Source organism: Ammospiza nelsoni, chromosome 13 (assembly GCF_027579445.1).
Source record: "Ammospiza nelsoni isolate bAmmNel1 chromosome 13, bAmmNel1.pri, whole genome shotgun sequence".
Taxonomy (NCBI): domain Eukaryota; kingdom Metazoa; phylum Chordata; class Aves; order Passeriformes; family Passerellidae; genus Ammospiza; species Ammospiza nelsoni.
In genome coordinates this window covers 13,166,371-13,185,365 of record NC_080645.1, presented here as the reverse complement: position 1 = coordinate 13,185,365, position 18,995 = coordinate 13,166,371, and the positions used below count along the sequence as shown (strand labels likewise).

At 39.9% G+C, this 18,995-nt stretch overlaps 1 protein-coding gene across 5 annotated transcripts in view; it reads left to right on the top strand.

Moving 5' to 3' along the window:
* The first annotated feature begins 1,906 nt into the window (after positions 1–1,906).
* ESRP2 (epithelial splicing regulatory protein 2) overlaps positions 1,907–18,995 on the top strand; it is a 42,182-nt gene continuing 25,093 nt past the window's right edge. For all 5 annotated transcript variants that reach the window (XM_059481614.1, XM_059481616.1, XM_059481618.1 and 2 more), the window contains exons 1-3: positions 1,907–2,077; positions 2,342–2,494; positions 3,399–3,527. In XM_059481614.1, coding sequence (XP_059337597.1) covers positions 2,360–2,494; positions 3,399–3,527 — 264 coding nt within the window. In that variant the 5' untranslated portion in view covers positions 1,907–2,077; positions 2,342–2,359. The remainder of the gene's footprint in view (positions 2,078–2,341; positions 2,495–3,398; positions 3,528–18,995) is intronic.

The following is an 18,995-nucleotide window of genomic DNA, read 5'->3' as shown; positions in this document are numbered from 1 at the left end:
ATTTACACTTAATCTGTATATGCACTTATTTGTACAAACACTGCCTCTCTCCAAACACCTCCATATACATGTGTGAGTTTGGGAGGCAGGGAACAGATTGGGAAAAGAGGAACAGTTCTCACACTTGCAATCATTTTTATGGTGCTTATTACAGACGTCAGGGATAAGAATCATCCCACACTCAATAACAGTCTGTTACACTGTTTCATTACCACTGTACCCAAAGGATATAACAGAAGGAAAATGAATGGGGTTTATTCTACCAAGTACTTCTGGAAATGCATTGACAGAGGAAAATATAGCTGTGGCATGAATTCAGCAATGCTAGAAAATACAATGCTGAAAATATTTTGAATATATAAATATATACATGTTGCAGCTTAAAGTTTTCAACTTTGTTCAAGAATTTGCCCTTTCTGTAACAAAGTATTTCCAGGATTGCTTCTCAGGCAGCTGCGTGAGTTGCAGAGACAACAGCTGAGAGGTGTTTAACTGTCTTGTGATGTCCAGTGAGATGCACCTGTGCAAGGTTTCCTGCATGGCCTCTGTTAGGTAAATACTTGTAAAACATGAATTCTAAGGTACCTCACATTGAACAGCATCATTGAACTGTAATTTGTTTTCATTAAAATAAATGGAATTAGTCTTGCTGGTGGCGTTAGCATGAGGAATCAGCGCTTGCTAGAAGGAGGTCCATAATAACTGCTATAATTAATCAATTATAAAATTGGAATGTTGAAAGAAGACGAGAAAATGTGATTTAATGATTTAAGCCATCAGATATTCATAGTTAAATGCCCAGATCTTCATTTTCCCAGGATAGACATCAGTAGCTAAATAGCAGAACCAATTTTTGTTCAGTAAAAACTCTGTTTCAACACAACACTAATATTGAAATATAAACTGAAGACTTAATGAAACAAAAGAAAAATTATGACTAGTCTAACTTGAAGCATTTGGCCTTTAAAAATCATTAGTAACTCATCTGTGGTGGCAGTAGAAAAAAATAACTTTCAAAAGAGTTTAGAAGCCTTTTGATCTTTTTTTTTTCTGCTTTAAAATTTCAAATTGAAAATATCCCTGAAATTTTTCTCAGTCCCCAATGTTACAAATATTGCCGCTGCTGTTAAGCAGGAGTGTTTTCATAGCAGCTAAACTTGGTGGTGTATCCCGTTGTAGTCTCACCAGTGAGAGAGGAGAGACGAGTGGAGAAAAGCTGCCCACCTTGGACTGCCGTTAATGCCCGGGAGACAGCTCCTTATCCAGCACTTGTAGGGGAGAAAATGCAGGTTTTACACTGTGTTTTTGCAAAACTTCCTAGACACATCCTTTCTCAAAACAAAAAGAATTGTTCCATTGAGACCCATCTTCACAAATTATATTAAAGACAGGGCCCAATTTGCAAAGTACTCTCTGCCTGGAATATCTATTAAAAATCCGTGTGGAATGTTACACTTTCATTACACATTAGCGTTGGTGTCGGTAGCTGGATACACACACAGCAACGTGCACAAAGGGCAATTACTTAGAAGCAGGTAAAGACTTTTCTTTCGTGGAATTCAGTGCTAAGTCATAAATTGTGTTTTAGCCACGTAAATTGTTCAGATTTGCCCCGAACGGGGTGCGGGTCGGATCGCACCGAGCCCCAGTGCCGCGCACGCCGGGCGCGCACAGCCCGCACCCAGCGCCGGGCGGCACCCGCCGCACTGAAAGCAGGTAGAGGCACTTCCTGCAGGCTGAATTCAACAGAGAAAGGGAGTTTGCCTCTGATCTCCTTTAAAAACCAATCAGGCCGGATCAGCCAGGCGTTGATTCTCCCTCCGTCCCTCCTACACCTTTTCCAGAGGCCCAATGGCCTTGTCCCTTTGGGAGATTGACTAGAGTCACATGAGCTGCACCAAGGGCAGGTAACTCAGGAGAGGGGAAGGGGAAGAGGGAAGGAAAAAAAAAAAAGAGAGAGAGAAAAAAAAAAAAGCCCAAGCCCAGACTGAGCTGCCATGATGTCAGAGGTAGAGAAACCCACAGCTTGCTAATTTCATCTCCCAATCGGCCCCGGGAAGGAGATCACCGGGAACAGGTAGAGATGAGAGCTTTCTTTCTCCATGTTTTTTTTTCCTCAAATACCCAACATCCTAAATAGCTCTTTCTCTCCTCTTTATATCGTGACTTCTCGTTCGCTTCTTTTCCCTTTGATTACTTGGAGGTAGGGGGTGAGCCTTGTGGGAAATTTTTGGTTTAATTTTTTTTTCCTTGTTTGTTAGTGTGTCTTTCTTTTGCTTTTTTTTTTTTCCCTCTCTTTTTTTTTTTTTTTTTTTTTTTTGACCTCTGCTTTTGATTGTAGTTGTTTCCCCCTGTGGTCATGACGGCTTCGCACAGTGACTCTTTGGTGGTGTTGTTTGGGGCAACAGCTGGTGCATATGGGGCTAAACTGGGTTCGGATGAGAGGGAACTAATTCTCTTGGTGTGGCAAGTTGTGGATCTACAGAACAAGAAGGTATGGCTTCGATATCCGGGGCGAGGGCGCGTTCCCCGGCGCGGGGCGAGCGGGCTGTGCCGGGCATCGCCGCCTGCCCGGAGCCGTTTGTTCATTTCACAAATGCACCGAGGGGAGGGGAGGGCGCGGGGCCCGAGCCCGGGGCTCATTCCCTGCCCGGGGCTCATTCCCTGCCCGGGCCGCTCGCTCGGGGAGCTCCTTTTTGTTCCGTCTTCAGGGAAGGAGTAACTTTTCAAGAAAGTTTGGCCCCTTCCACACCCCACTGCCTCGTCCGCCTTAAATCATGTGCAGCTTCGAGGATGTCTACGGACTTTTGAAGCTTTAAAACAAAAAGTTCCCCCCGGTGGCTCCGAGCGTGCTCGCTTCCCTGGGAGCCGGCTCACGGTCACCGTTGGACCCTTTGGGCCTGCTTTTTGTTTGTTTAACCAATGTTTGGATAACCTTTAAGAGAATATTGACTTCTTTTAATTCTTAGGCCAACCTAAAAGTCATCTCTAGTATTTTTTTCTCCCCAAAAGCCCTATCATAAATAACCCCCTAGAGATGAAGGGCTTTGATAAAACAAACTATCAATTTCATTAGTGGATTCACGAAACTGCCTTAATATTTAGTGATCTTCCCTTTGTATTTAACAACTCCCGCAAAAGTCGGTGCTAACTGCAAAAGGCCTCCCACGAAATGGGCTTGGATACTGCGAAGCAGAGAGCGTGGCTCTCCGGGGTGGGAGGGAGAGAAACCGCGGCCAAAGGTTTCGATTTGTGAAATAGACAAATGCGGTTTTTCCTGGCGTTTATCGGGAGGTGATACTGCACCTTTCTGATTTTTCTGCAGTCTCAACACAATGCTAGAAAGAACTATTTCGATTGTTCCTCACTTTTGTCCATAATTTCTTGAATGTTTTTAGGTAGGGACACTACACAAATCCCTGGTGAAAGCAGACAACTTGGACTTAAGTGACCAGTGTCGCGAAGTCAGCGGCTTAACACCAGAGGGACTGGGCAAAGCTGAACCACTGGACCGGGTTCTTCAGCAGGTGAGCTGCTGCTTTTGGGAGCAGGGGCTCTTCAGAGTGAAGCCTGTGAATGAGATTTAAAGGATTTGAAAAAGGAAACGGATTTTAGTTTTGTCTTTCACTTTGAAATCACTAGCCAAGTTTTCATGCTTGTTTTTAAGCTAACCCAAAAGAGACCTGAACCATTTGAAATGGGAACTCCATAATTCTGAAACAGTTGTGTATGATACCAGATTATTTGAGTTGATGCTGTGAGTCCTTGAAAGATCTGACTTCTGTGGTTTTTTTTTTTTTTTTTTTTTTGATGGGTCTACTTTTATTCCAAGTTTATTTTAAGCTTTGAAAGAGTAGGCCAGTAAGAGTACTGCTTAATAAAGCAGTGCTAATCAAAATTTCAAACTTCACATGGTACATTCTAATCTACAGGTTCACTGCTCTAATGTATATTGAAAACCTTTTTCTCATTTGTTATTCTTAAAATCAGCTGAAATCTTCAAAATCTTTCATGTAACATCAGATATGCTTGTTGTGTATCATTCTTTTACAGATGAGATTAATGAGTGGATTATAAAGTGATTTGGTTTGATTATTTTCTGATGTCTGTAGTTTTGCTCTTTGTCTCATTTAATATCACATTGAGACAGTAAATCTAAAATTTGTATGATACTTACAGCTCAAGAAGACTTAAGCTACTTGAAAAAACTTAGCACAAATAGTGTACACATAATGCAGTTCCCAGAAGTTTGCTTACTTTGACTGTCTTTTCTATCCATGAAATGTGCTTGAATGGAAAAATACAATAGTGCATTTTTGTGTAACATATAAACCTGCCTTTCCACACCTTGTCTGAATCATTCGTAGGTGTGTTTCAGCAGAAACTTGCTTAGGCAGTAGAACAGGTTCATGATGTTGCTGTAATTTCTGGTGACACAGATAACTTGGCAGACTTGGTCCTAACCCTCTTTGATACTGCATGGTTAACACTACACTCTGGAGTGTCTCTGAACACGTAATTTCTATGTGGCTTAACATCTGTCAGCATTGGCTGCAGTGGCATTTGTTCTGCTTGCATTTGTTTTGTTAGAGTCCAGGACCAAGAGGTGATTTTTTTTTTTTTTTAAAGCTCCATAATAACCCCTGAGAAAATGTGCAGCTGCAGGTTTGATCTTGTCCCAGATCTTGCACTAAAGACATCTGGAACAGCTTAGCCTAGTACACTCTGTTTACCTTTATAACAGACACACTTTAATTATACCCAATACTTTATGAGAGATTGTATCTTGTTGCTGTAAATTGCACTGTAGGTGGGTCTGCTTTAGCAAATAAAAGGAAATACTACCTTTGTGTGTAGGTGGGTAGAGACTCTTGAAAAACAACAATTTTTTTCCTTTTTGTTTGCATATCTATGCAACTAAATAATGATTTTGCTGTTAATTGTTGGATGCCAGTTGTGATGTGGCCAGTTCCATCACCTTACCTAAACTCTTCTCCCTTCCCCTCTGTGTCCTGACTCCTGTGGGAATTAGGAGAGAATTAATTCAACTTCCCACTTACAGTGGTGGCAAAAAGCAAAACCCCATATTCTTTATTAGTAAATCCTTTCCTGCATTTTTGAAGACAAGTCCACAGGATATTTTAATTGCATCATATATTTTAGGGATGAATCAGGTGACAACAAATTTTTTTTCTTAGTTAAGCATTTTGATTAGCAAAAGCAACAGGTAGTTGAAGTGGTTATTTGAAATGGAGGAGGAAAAGGAAGTAGACTTGTACCTTGATTTGAGATAATGTTATAGAGTACGTGAAATTAGCTTTCCACACCCTGCCTGGACTGTGGTAGAAAATTGATGATGCAGCTGAAAATTGCTCACCTTAGCACATATCTCAATCATGTAAATGAAAGTTGTGTCGGCTTCTGGTTTTTTGCCTTGGGTTCTCAATCTCCACACGTAGAGGGAAGTGAGAACCACTGAGCACAAATCCATTGTAACTTTTATCCATGCTTCAGAGGCCTCTTTCAACTTCAAACATTCTGTAGTTCTGAATCAGTGATTTGTAGCTGGCAAACAGCAGATCAGCTTTTGTGGGTCTGGAGTCATTCCCCTGACCACAGAAAGTCTCCTTCTATTGCTGTATATTTCACTTTCCAGCAATGATGGGGTCTACCAAAGGCCTGTAGCCTATGGTCAAGTCTTGCTTTTAGCCAGGCACTTCATCAAATAATGCATATTTTAAATTTTACTTCATATTTTTGCACACTTACTACTTGAGTTTGACTTGAAGTTTTCTGAAGTAGTGTTCCTTCTCAATAAATTTTGGCTGTTGCAATTGTACAAGGTAAAGTCCTGAAGCACACTGCCCCCAAATAACCAAGCTGCTTGCTGAAGCATATGCTCTGTATGTTTTGTTGCAAGGTGTTTAATACTGTACTTGTCCAGGGGTAACAAGCATTTGATTCCAGAGGTACTACTGCAGCTATGGGATCCATCTGTATTTTCTCATAGGTGATGTGCAGGGTTGTGATAGCTTTCCTTTGTGGGGGTGGAGTATGTACAAATGTCAGGGAAATAGTTACCTGAAATTATAAAATGTTTGCCCTTTGGGAGCCCCTTGCTTGATGTATTTGGTTCAAAATGACATTAATAACTTACCTCTAATGTGAGACCAGTAATGGTGAACTCACAGCTGCTGAGATGTTGTAAAATGCCACTGAGTAGAAAACTGAGGATTTTTATTTAACAAAGTGGGAGATCTCTTGTTCAAGTGTGTATTTGGAACTCTCTTGAGTCTGTGATCTAAGCTTCTAAACATGTATCAACTACACTACTTACCAAAGGGAATAGTTCTCTTCCTGCATGACTGGGACATTCTTGCCAGTTTCATTGTTCAGATCCCCAAATCACAGGACTGGCTTATTTAGCATGTTATTTATATTTTTCTAATTAATTGCTGTATCTTTATAGTTCCCCACTTTGCAAGCTTTTAAGGGAGAGCGGTTATTCTCAGGCTGCTCTCTGAAACCTTGTAGGAATGGAACCTTGCTTTTAAAGAGCAAAACCAAAATGAACTTTGCCTTTCTCTCAGCCCCATTACTCTGTCATCAAAAAGCTGCCATCCTCATGTGCTTCTCTGATTGTAGCCACGGGGGCTCTAAGTTAAAGATCCCATACGAAGTTGAAAGTGTTGTGAATTTCTTAATCCCTCCCATATAGAAAACCTGGCTGAATCAGCATGACTTGCCTTAAGACATGTTACTTTCCTTTTGCAAGGTAATATTTGCATGTCTTCCTGAAAAAAGATGTCTAAGAAGAGCTAATAATGCTGGAGAACTGTCTGCAGTATTTAGCTGTAATTACCATCTTTCTTTGAACAATATACATAAAAAGGGAGACATTCTCATGTGAGACCTGGCTTTGCTTTTGGACCTACTAAAAACATTCATTTTTAATCTATGGATTGATATTAAAATATTAAAAATTTGTTTAAAAGACTCTCCTTGTCTTGCTGATTGAATATACTCAATCAAATACACCAGTGAATATTTTGATTCATATTCTTATAGAGAGAGAGACAAAGCTGGGCCTTTGCCCCCCACTACTCCCCTAAATAATGCTCAAATTGAAAATACTGAGTGGTTGCCACTTTATCAGGTGATAGCAAATTGCCAGTTCCCTCAAGCATGTTTGGATGCCTATTGATCACCTAGCTGAGCTGCAGGTGTAATTTATTTTCAGCAAATTCAGCAAGAAACAAGCTGGTTAAATGAGCTTTTGGAAACAAATGGGATGGGGGGAGAGGTGGAAGAACTCATGAATTCCTCTAACCTGATAAACCGGTTACAACCCTTTTTTTAAGAGAAACTTGTTCTGCAGCTTCTTCTTCACAAAGTGCTAGCAGAAAGTTTTCTTGGCTCCCTTGCCAGCTGTCGCATCTTCATTTTGGTTAAATGATTTATAAAATTCATTTTAATACGCCTCTCAGTCTTCAAATTGCAGAAAAATCTGAAAATGCAGGGTGACTTTTTTTCTTTTGAGTCTTACAGTTGATCTTCCAACTTCAGATTATTTGTTGGCTGCATCACCTCAATAAAACTTCTAACAGAGTTTGGAGTATTTGCTGGGTCTGAGTTCTGATGGTTTGGAGCAGGTGTTTGGTGAATCTTTGGCAAGTGTTACCAGACAGGCTGTTCTTTCCACAACAAACACTTAGGGTGTCGTTTCACAAGATTTGGCTTCAGCAGTGAAGCCAGCTTCTCCCCTGGCCCTGCACCAGACTTTGCCATCTTTTTGTTGTGTCAGTAAAACCCTTTGTGAAGCTGTGCTGTAAACAGGATCACTGAAATGAGCAGATGGGCTGGGAACTTAAAACTGCTTTGCTATCCAAGCTCACATCCTGTGAAACTACACCCTTTGGTTGTGTTTTCATGATCCAACACGTTTGATGGCGATACCAGCTTAAGCTGTTTCTGCTCCTGAGCACTTCAGTGGCAACTTTCACTTAGGCAGGTGCTGCTACACGGCCCTCCCTCCTGCATTCTGCCTGTACAAAAGCCTTTGGGGCTGCAGATGGAGCTGGAGCAGGGCACTGTTCTGAGCTGAAGGCAGTTCTGGTTTGGAGTGGTTTTGTCTGATGCTCATGTGGCAGATTAGGAAGTTTTCCCAAGGGCAGCCAGAGCACTAAGGTGTGGGTGAAAGGAGGGTAACATTTTAATACAGGTAGGGCGCTGAGCAATTAATGTGAAACTGTGGCCTTGGTTTGGCATCAGCAGTGAGTGATGAGGATTTCCTGACAGACACAAGGGCCTTCAGGTTCCCAGGGTAGGTAAGTGATAGATTCCTGTTCTTACAGGAGGGCTGAGTGTCCTGTATGCAGGTAGCCTTATGTAGAGTTTTCACATTTATTAACATCCAATAGCTCCCTATTTTCATGGATAAATGTAGATGAGGATTGGTTAAATTATGTTGCATATGTCTTATGTGCTAATGCTTCCTGTAGCTGTAGGATGTTGCAGTGTGGATTTTTATTGTTCTTTTAGCTATGGCTAACTTTTTTTTTCAGAACCTTAGTTGCAATTCTATTGATAATGGCCTAGATAAACTATTTTTGTCTTTACAAATTCTCAGTGCTACCCAGCTCTGAAGCCCATTACATTGTTCTTGAAACACTCAAATCTGGTCCCTCAAAAAGCCCAGAAAAGACTTGATAGCATAAACAGTTCTTCTGTTATGTATATTAAATATATATATGTGTATACAGAAATATGCATATGTAGACCATGGGAATCCATTTGTTATTGGTAGCACTTATGTTCTGTTATGTTGTGTGGAAAATCAGTGACCTTACCTTCTCCAAATGCTGCAATACTTTTATCTGAATTCTTCAAGTATTCCCTGTAGGAAATAGGAAGGTTTCCTTGCTTTGTTCCTGTATTTAGGTGTTTCACTTCTGAATGAGCAAAGAATTAATTAGTAAAAGAATTTGTCTAAAGCTGCGAATTCTTTTCCTTATAGGCATAAAAGTGTGGGAGCCTTGGCAAGCTGGGCTATCTTCTCTTAAAACTAGAAGTGACAATATTCATGAGAAGTGAATAATTTGGCCCAGTGATTTGAAGATATGAGTAGACTTTTTTGTGATAGCAGATGTTGCTACATTTTCTGGTGAAGTGGAACAGTAACAATTAATTACCAAGTCTGAGATTAGCATATATGGACAAATAAACTTTACTATGAGCTTGCAGAACAGCTTGAGGTGCCTGTCTTCACGGGGAGTGATGTTGTGCCATGTTTGTAAACTGTGTTACTAATACATTTGGATGTTTCCACACCTATAATATGTCTAAACACTTGAATTTCTCTTGAAATTGTTCTTATGGGATTTTTTTTACATCATTGAAAGACAGCAAAATAGAGGGTAGAACCATTTTAATACAAAGATTGCTGGATTGCATGGTCCTCAGGGACTTTGAACTTCTTTCCTCTAACTTGCTCTAAATAGCTACTGAAAAAATCACTGGAAGTGTGTTAATGAATTATTGTCAGGGGTTTCAAAAGTGACTGAGGAATAAATGAAGCATAAAGGATTTTAACATGTAGATGGGGCATTTAGCGACATGGTTTAGTGGTCAACTTGGTGCTGTCAGGTTAATGGTAAGACTCCGTGATCTTGAAGTTCTTGTCCAACCTAAATGATTCTGTCATTTGCATTCTATTATTTTGGCAGTAATTATGTGTGCAGTGCTTCTATCTGTTTTTGCTGTTAACATGGAAGCAGCTTAGAAAACTGTGTGGATTTGTCTGAAAGTCTGTGCTCTTTCTCTCTTCCTCTGGTAATTTTTGGAAAAGGTTGCACACTTTGTCAATCTGTATGTTGGTTACTTGATTTTTCCCCTCTTTTAATGAACCAACACTCTTCAGTTATATATGAAGTTCTTGGGTAGCTGAGTGCTGCCAAATGAGGGCAATGTCTCTGTCAATCTCTTGCAGCACTTCTTTGCAGAGCAGTTGGGTTTCAGACTGATGCACAGTTACTGGAATTGATACTGCTAGCAAAGCAGTGCTGTGGCCAGAACTAAAAATGCCGATTAAAGATTAATTTTTAGCAACAATATGTCAACCCTCTCTCATTTTATAATTTCTGTCATTTAGAGAGGAAATTTTATATCTCTTAATTAGAAACAAAAACAGTAATTCTCCCTCATGTTCATGTCTTTGCCATCTCCTCTGCTCTCGAGAAGTGCTTTTTCTTTCCTGTAGAGATCTCATGCTGTTTTCTGTTAGCTACAACCATATTCCAATAAAAAGGAGGAAATGCTGATGCTCTGAAAGACACCTTGACATGTGTTCTAGGAGTGTCTTGAGTCAGAAGTCATGTTTGTTCTACAAATCTTGTTTCAGTGGTAAACTGAGGTGATGTTCTTTAAACTGTTCACAACTTGCTCCAGTGTACTTCTATATAATAGCCTCTGTTCTTGCTTTGTTCACAAACAGCTGCTTTGCTTATTTGTCCCTCATTCCTTAATTCCACATGCTGTGAAGGTAGATGTAAGGGGATAAATATTAAGCAAAAGGTATTGGGAATAGAAATTCAAATGATCACCCCTTTTGATGAGAGACAAAACCAAACAATTAAAACCAACTCTCTCACTTCCCTCAAATTTCTATTTCAAAATACTTTGGTTTCTCTTTCCTTCTGCTGCCTTTCTTTGTAGAGCTGCAGTGGGCAGAGTGTTGCAAAAAACGATTGAGAAATGGATATTTTATTAACATTGTATAACACACCAATCCTCTTTAATCAAATACCATTGGATGGGAGTGGGATCATGAGAGATACAGAGTTGGAAATACATAATTGTCACAAGAATATGACTGTGACAGAGTTCTGCAGTTTGTTTGATTGGCAACCTGAGTGTCTCAGTGTTATTTTTTACAACAGAATTAAAGTTATACATGACTTCAGATTATTGTAAAGCATGCGAGATTGCACCTTGTAAATATGAAGTACAGAATAAAACTGCTGTTCTGGTGGTTATGCTTAAAGAAACAAAAGAAAATAGAAATCAACATCCTTTCTCTATAAGTGTCAGATACTAAGATTTGAGCACAAGAAGCTGTGACTTGCTTCACATCCAGACAAACTCATGTCAAGCCTTCCTGGTCATAAGGAACTTGCTTTGGAAGCAGAAAGTTACCTGAAAGGGAGGATGTAGTTCTGTAAGAGGAAGCAACATCCAAGTAATATAACCATTAATGTCCTTCTGTGTTGGCCAGGTTTGAATCCTTTGGAAGACCAAGTGTAAATTTTGATATTACTCAGTTGTGAACTGCTAAAATCATATCTAATAGTTTCTCACTCTCATTTTTCCTTATGAGTCATTACCAATTTTTGATGCTTGCTCTAATCTGTGATTTGAAAGTTTGAGAGATTGAAGGCAAACTGATTTAGGGATCTAATTCCACTTGTCCTTTATTTATTTGTGAAAACATGTTTGTACAAGAAAGGGAACACTCCCCCATTTACAAAGCAAAGCAGAGTCAATTCAAGAAAGTTTGACTTTCTTTTGCTGGTATTTGTAAGGGTTTGATCAAGAATCACTTGGATTCTTACATAAGCAAAGATACTTCATAAATTTCAAGACTGTTATTGAGAAAAGTCCATGATTATTATATTCTTACAGTACAAGTTTAATGGAGAGGCAGGAGCATGAGAAAATCATGCAGGAAACTGGGTTGTGGATGATAAGTGTGTCTTCATTCTTTTGGTGTTGCCTCATCTTCTTACTTTCCCTGAGTACTACTACTACAAAAAAAAAAAAAAAAAAACAACTTGAGAAACAACCTACTAGAAAAAAAAGTTTTAATTTTGCAGGCATTGGCTATTCTCCTACAACTGGTTAAGCTTGCACTACAAACAATGAGGTAGTGTTGAGTAAATAGAGCAGTACCAAGCATTACAGTCAATAGAGCCAGTGCTAAAGATCACATTGCTAATAAAAGTTTGTCCTTGAAACAGAGGTGAGTGGGAGTGGGGGAGGTATAGAACACTGAGAGAGAGCTTGTGCTTATATCAAGACTTTGGGAAATGTTGCAGTCATGGCATTAATTAAAACCTAGAATTTGGAAAGTATGTTCAACCTTGTCTTTCAGGCTGTAATGACTTGCTCTGTGAGTTGAGCTGATAGCAAGCAGCCTGTGAGGACTGTGAGGCACCATTGTAAACCTGCTTGAAATGTAGGTAAAAGGTTGACAGAGTAGGGATTTTTTTGTATAAGTAGTATTCAAAATTTTCTTTTTGCTTAAAATCAGACTTATGAATAATCTCTGCTAACAAATGATTACGTATTTTAGAAGATATGCATATTTTTTGTGTTATTTTGTTGGTTTTGATAGCTGTGGCCTCTTTCACACAGATTAATTTAAAGTGAAAACAGTTTATCTCAGTAAGTGTTTCTTTATTTAGCAGTTTCCTGACACATAATGTAGTAGTAAAGTAAGTCCACAAACGCTGAAATTCTTATGTTGCTGGACTGGGGTGCTTTATCTTACACAAGGCTAACTTCAAGTAGCTTATTTGTGGAGTACTCTGCATATTTCAACACTCTCTTATTAAAACAGGTTGTGTTTTTGAAGATAAAAGCCTGTGACCTGATTGCTGTGACATTCAGATGGCCTGAGCCATGGTCTTGCCTTTTATGCTTAATGCATTACCCGAATTAGATGCTGTAGATACCATAGCTGGAAAGCATGCAAATAGTCTGGTGTTTCAAACTTCCATCTAAGAAATAATTAATCAAAAATGGTCATAAAGTGCTCAAGTGGCATGGTTTGGACAGATCTTTGTCATGGCAGAAGGTTAGATGTTTGCATTCTTTCCTAGGAAGAATTAAAGCATTTAGTTAGCTATTGTTTACTTTGCTGCACAAAGACCCAGGTCCAATTAAAATGAACCACAGAAAGAAATAGTGTGGAAGTTTCATCTTTAAAACAGTTTACCACAGCCCTGAGTAACGATGGGCTGTTTTCTGTGCTCCACAGAGTATCACTGGATAGACAAACCATGACAGTTGTTGCTCTGTTTCTGCATTTCATGTTCCACCTGTTGCTGAACAATGCTGAACAAACTTATTTTTATGCAGAAAATTAGCTGTAGGCTACTCTCACTAGCTAAGTTTAAAGTAGCCAGTCCCTTTATTAATTCTGAAGGAGTATAATGAATTTTAAAGGAATTTTCTCTGTTTTATGGAGTGAAAGGATGCAATAAATTTGAAGAATACTTTCCATTTTCCCCCTTGAAGTCTTGCAGTAATTATAAGAGGTGTCTGTAGACCTTTTTTTCTTGAGAGACCTGTGAGGTGACAACAAGGAGGACAAGGTGGTATTATTTCCTGTAACTTCAGCTTCCCAACAAAGTAAAAAATAAAAGTGACTATCATAAATACACTTAAAAGCATAATTCTGTGTTTTTCAACTACTGCTTCTTTTGAAGATTTGTGACTGGAATTTCATGGCAGAGCCCCAAGCCTAGGATAGCTGAGACCCTCTTGCCACCTTTTGCTCACAGCATGAGTGGAAAAGAATTAATTTCTTTCTGTGAGAGGCAACAACAGGGGTTTGTCTAAATAAGCAGCTGCTGTGGAGGAAACTGCTTTGGAACAGCTAGAGAAGCAGCAGAGTGTGCAGCACCTGCTCTGGACCTCTGTTCAGGGAAGAAGACAAAGTGACAGCAGATTATCAGGTGTAAGAAGCAGCAAAATGTACTCGAGGGGAAGGCAGTCTCCAGTGCTTGAAGCTCAGTGCCACATCCTGCCTCTCCTCCAGACTTAGTAGGGTAAATTTGCTCTTACACTTGCAAATTCCAAGAGGGATCTGTACTCTAACTGGTTTTGGATATGTAATGTCTCTCTTGAGTACATTTATGATGGCCTTTGTGACTGATTGATCCTTCTGTTATTTAATGTAGTTTCTAGGCCATCCAGAGGTATAAGGTGATATGTAACTTGACTGGTCATACTGGGCAAAATTAGATTCTCTGGCAAGCTGGAAATGGGCCCCATGCTTTTGTCCAAGCTAGTCTGCAGTCGCTAAATAATCTCAGGCATTAGTGTTCAGTAGAGCAAATAATTGCCTTCCTCCTAATAGGAGAAATCAACTGGCAATATTATTTTTGAACATTTCTAGTGAGTGAACCTGGGCTACCTTGTTTGCCCAGCAATGAATTCACACTAAGGGGCAATTTCTTTTTCATGTTTATGTCTGATTGGTATCTAAATATTGTATTTTTACCCCTATTTAGCTAGAAGGGGAAAATAAGTGATTTGTAGCTTTTGGCTACACTGGGGGTTATGCTTTTTGTTTTCTTTCCATACAGCAATTTCAGTACAAGGTCACCATGTATCCATTATCAGCCATGTGGAATATCAGTTAACAGATGAACAAAGGCAAGGGCTTACTATAGGATTCTCTGTTTAAAAAGTTACCCAGCACAATAAAGGGTTATCATACTTGTAAATAGTGCTGAAATGCAGTCTGTGCACCTCCCAGTAGTATTGACATGCTTTAAATTCCTCCATTGCATGGATAAGGCTGGCATTATCACCAGGAGTGGAAGAGTGAAGGAGCAGAAGACTGCTCATGGAGAGTATTGTAAATAAATGTGAAACCCTCATGAGTGTAGGAACTGAGGCACAATGACCAAGTGAAAATATTTCCCTAGGCTGTCATGTCATGGTGTGTTGTGTGTATGCAAGCCTTGTATAACAAAGCCATGGCTTGTTACTCCTGACTTTTCTCATGCTGTGTTAGACCCTTTAAGTCTTTGGACAAACTTCAGAATTCAGTGGTGCTCCAATCTTCCTAATGTTTTAGTGGCAGACAGGTTCTGTTAATGAGATTTGGCTGCATCTCAACTCTTGATCTCCTTCACTTCCCCCCATCCTGCAAACATGTCCCTTCCCAAAAACCCCCAGCCCCTCAGGTACACACTGTGGTGCCACTGGTGTCCTGATCTTTGGTGGAGCTGCAGAGTGGGCAAAACAGAATCCAAAGTGCAGGGAGTCACACAACAGCTGAGGCTGGAAGGCACCTGTAGATGTTGTCCAGCCCAAGCACTGAAAGCAGGGACACTTGAGCAGGCTGCCAAAGACAATGACCTCTTGGATCTTTAGCATCTTCAATGATGAAGAATCTGCAACTTCTCTCAGCAGCCTCTTTCATTGTTCATCTGCTGGAGATCTTCTTTCAGGAACCACACCTGCAACTGTATAATTGGGTTTGGGTGTTCTCTGGAATAAATTGTAGAGGACTTAGCATAAAATCAGGCTTTGAGGCAACAACTGCAGTGCCTTTTGCCTGTTGAAACAGAACTGGGAATAGAAAATCTTTAGTGAAACCTTTTTGAAGATTATCCTTTGTTTTCCAAGAAGACTGATCATTGTTATATGCTCAATGCTACAAGCAAAGAATGACTCACACCAAAAGCCTGAGAGTCTAAAGCTCTAATGTTGTGAATTGCAGTAGTGTCTAATAAGTGATGATGATTTTTTTAAAACACAAGTTAGATTGGAAAACATCCATGGTTATAAACAGTATGGCTTTAGTCATAGGTTTGCACAAAGGAGGTATAAGCAGTGCACATTTATGTGCCTCAGATAAAACCTTTTTCTTCTCAGGGTACTTTACAGATCTGTGGAATCTTATTTTCATTTTCTCTAGAACAGTTTCATTTTAGTAATATGAGGGATTTTTAAGCTCAAGGGAATATATCAGAATGTAAGTCCTAAGTTAACCAAAATAATTTTTCTTCTAAGTTATTCCTGATATTTTTCTTCTTAATAATGACAAAAAACTGTCATTCCTGAAAAAGTTTTATTGTCAGGGGTTTTGTTTGTTTTGGTGGTTTTTGTTTTGTTTGCTTGTTTTTTTGTTTTTTTTTTGTAAAGCACTAATCTAGTATGCTAAACCTGTTCAAAGTCTTTCGACAGGCTTTAAGCCAAATCAATTATCATCTCTCTGTCTCATGTCTCCAATTTTGACTGGACCAGATATGATCTGTTCACCCTCCCAAGTTTAAAGATGGCATGGAAGAAAAAATGAGCACTTTTTGATATGCTGATCTGGCAGGAAGTTGACCATGTATTCATCTGCAATCACCAAATTGTAAACTCCGGGCAGTTTAGTAACATCCTGTTGATACTACTGATTTGAAACCAGATTCCTACACTGTGAGGACCACTCTTTGTGCAAAGAATGTTGATAAATATAACTCATCTTTCTACTTGAAAATAGATTCAAGTCTAGCTTCAGTGTGAACTACAATCTAAGCTGGTTTTTTGATTTTTATGTTATACTTGCATGGAATTCCAGACCTGCTTAAACTGCAAGGATGCCTTTAATTCTGAAGCTTTGTGGATGATTTTGTCTTAGCTGTGATGGGTCAGTAGGGCCAAAAGAAGCAAAACAGAGAAATTCTGTGCATGACTAAAGGAAAGGATGCTGCTTTAAAGACTCACTAGGAGCTGCTGGAAATCTGATGCATAAGGGACAGCTGAATTTTCTGTTACTTCTCAGAGGTGATTTGAAGAAAGAACCCCCCAGAGTACCATGGTGTTTTAGAAATGGTTCTATTTGACAGCATGGATGCATTCTGTGCCTGAATTATCTGTGTTTAATTACCATGCCAGGCACAGATACAGCACAGATGCAGTGGCCTTTCTCAAGGATGGCAGCTATTTTTAGTAAGGAAAATGAGACTATCCAAATAGACAGATGTTTATTTTAGTTTTTTGTGCATCATAACTGTAGAAAAAGCTTAATGAAGAATCTTCTTGTTTCTCCAAGATCTACATCTTAGCTCAGCTATATTTAAGGCAACACGAAGTGGGCTGTTATTTTAGTCCCTTGGGATTCATCAGTAAAAAACACAGCAGCTTGTGCTGGCTTTCATCCAGATTTGCTGCTGGCAAAACATGTCTCTTCAATCTCTTTGTACTCTCAGCTACATGACCAAAATCCTGTTTAGCCAGTTTTTCAAACTGCTGTTCAAAGTCTGTCCTTCCCTCTCACCACCTTTTCTCTAAGAACTGTTTTAGGTTTCGAGGAGGCAAGTATACAGAGCAGTTTGTTTGATTCTTCCTCTTCCCTCTGTTCAGTTTTTAATCTTGGTGTGGAATTATTGAACAAATTCCTTTAAATAAGGAATGACTCATCAGAGCTTTGCTGGAGAGACTGATCTGGTGGAATAAGCAGGAGAGGTGGAGGATGATGCTAATAGACTGGTTCTTGCAGTCAGAATGAGGGCTGGTTGCAAGATGCAAAGATGTAATTAGCAGTGTGAGTGCTGTGGAAGGAGCAGAGGAGCAGGGCAGACAGGGTGTGTGAGCTTGGTGGGGGCAGTGCTGAGGTGGGGCAGCTTTGCCTGCTGCAGTGGGGGCGTGCTTGGACGGCAGCATGAAGGTGAATGACAGCAGGTAAATAGCTGAGATGGATTTTATTAGTGGAGTGAAGGAGATGGAGACGGAATTTATGAAATGACAGAGTTGTGGACAGGTTGTTCAACATGTGAGACAGAAAAACGTAATGTAAATCTGGTGCTGGTCTTAACTTGTCCTGTGCTTGCTCCATTTGGGTGGATGCTGGTTCAAGGCTGGCTTTTGAAATGCTGCCTGAAATCTGTGGTGCAAGAAAGGAGGCTGAAGATGGCTTTTCCTGGGCAGTGTTGAATTGCTTAACTGGTGTGGCTTGTTGTGCTGAACAATGTGGCTTTACAAACACATCTGCCCTAGCTGTTTTAACAAGTTTGACACATGGGTGGGTCAAGTGGGTCTATTGCCTGAAAGACTTGAGGGTCTAGTGTCATCTATAGCAGCAAGAGCTGGTCCACAGCTATGGCTCTGATACTCAACCTCTGCAGAATTAGGAGACATCTCCTGTGGGTGAAAGAAGCTACTTCAGGCTAATCTCAAATATCTGCCATTCCTCTGGGAATGGCATGTTTTGCCCCATGCTCTGATTCTGAGTGAATCTTCCCATTCACTCTGCTACCCCCTCCTCTCCTCAGTTAACCCATGCCATAGTTGAGCTGATTTGGATAACAAAGGTTGCTTATATCTCCTGACTATTCTTCCCACAGTCTTCTTGTCCTCTTCCAGAGCAGTACACCCCAAAGTTTGAAACAGGCTGGCTTTAAAATAGGAGTTTCTAAATAAGCTCCCAGCAAGTCCTGCCAACCTTGTGGCAGTTTATCTAAGGCACTTTAAGCTGCAGGCATTTGGTAAGAAAAGTAGAGTATTGTTTTGACATGTTGATTGTTCCACTGGAAAGGAGTTTGCAATGTTGAATGTTATCACTGACATTTAATAAATATGCAGTGCAAGTACTAACGCTTGGTACAAATAAAAACAAATCCTGATCCTTGGGAGTTCTTTAAACCTTAGTGCAGTTGGAATTCTGGGCTTATCAGTGTCCTTATGCAATATTTTACTACTCTGGCATCTTCTCAGTACAGGCTTCTGAAAATATCTGTGTTTTCTTTTCAGCTGTAGGTTGTGTGGGAAATACCACCTGGAAAAAATGTGAATAGTTCAGTGCAACAGTCTTGATTTTTACTAACTTGACTTACACCATTTGACCTGAGCATTTCCTCCCTTGTGCAAACATTTTTCTCCTTTTGTTTTATAACTTGATGACATCTTTTTGATCTACAGTTCTTACATTTTATGTGTACAGCAGGAGGCTGCTTACATTTGTTGCTTTCTTCAGATTGTGTGGGTTAGATTTCTTCTTGTACCTGATCAAAATAGCTCCCTAACTGCACTGCCTGCATTGGCTCTTGAGCATCTCCAGTAACACAGGGTACAAAGTTGAAGGTTTGGGGAGTGTTTTATTGCTGTTCATCAGTAAGACTTTCTTCCTTTCAGCAAGAATCCCTGTGCACCCCCTCTGGAGGCTGATTCCTATCACCATTTCCAACCCCTTTTTACAAATATTTGCTCTTTAC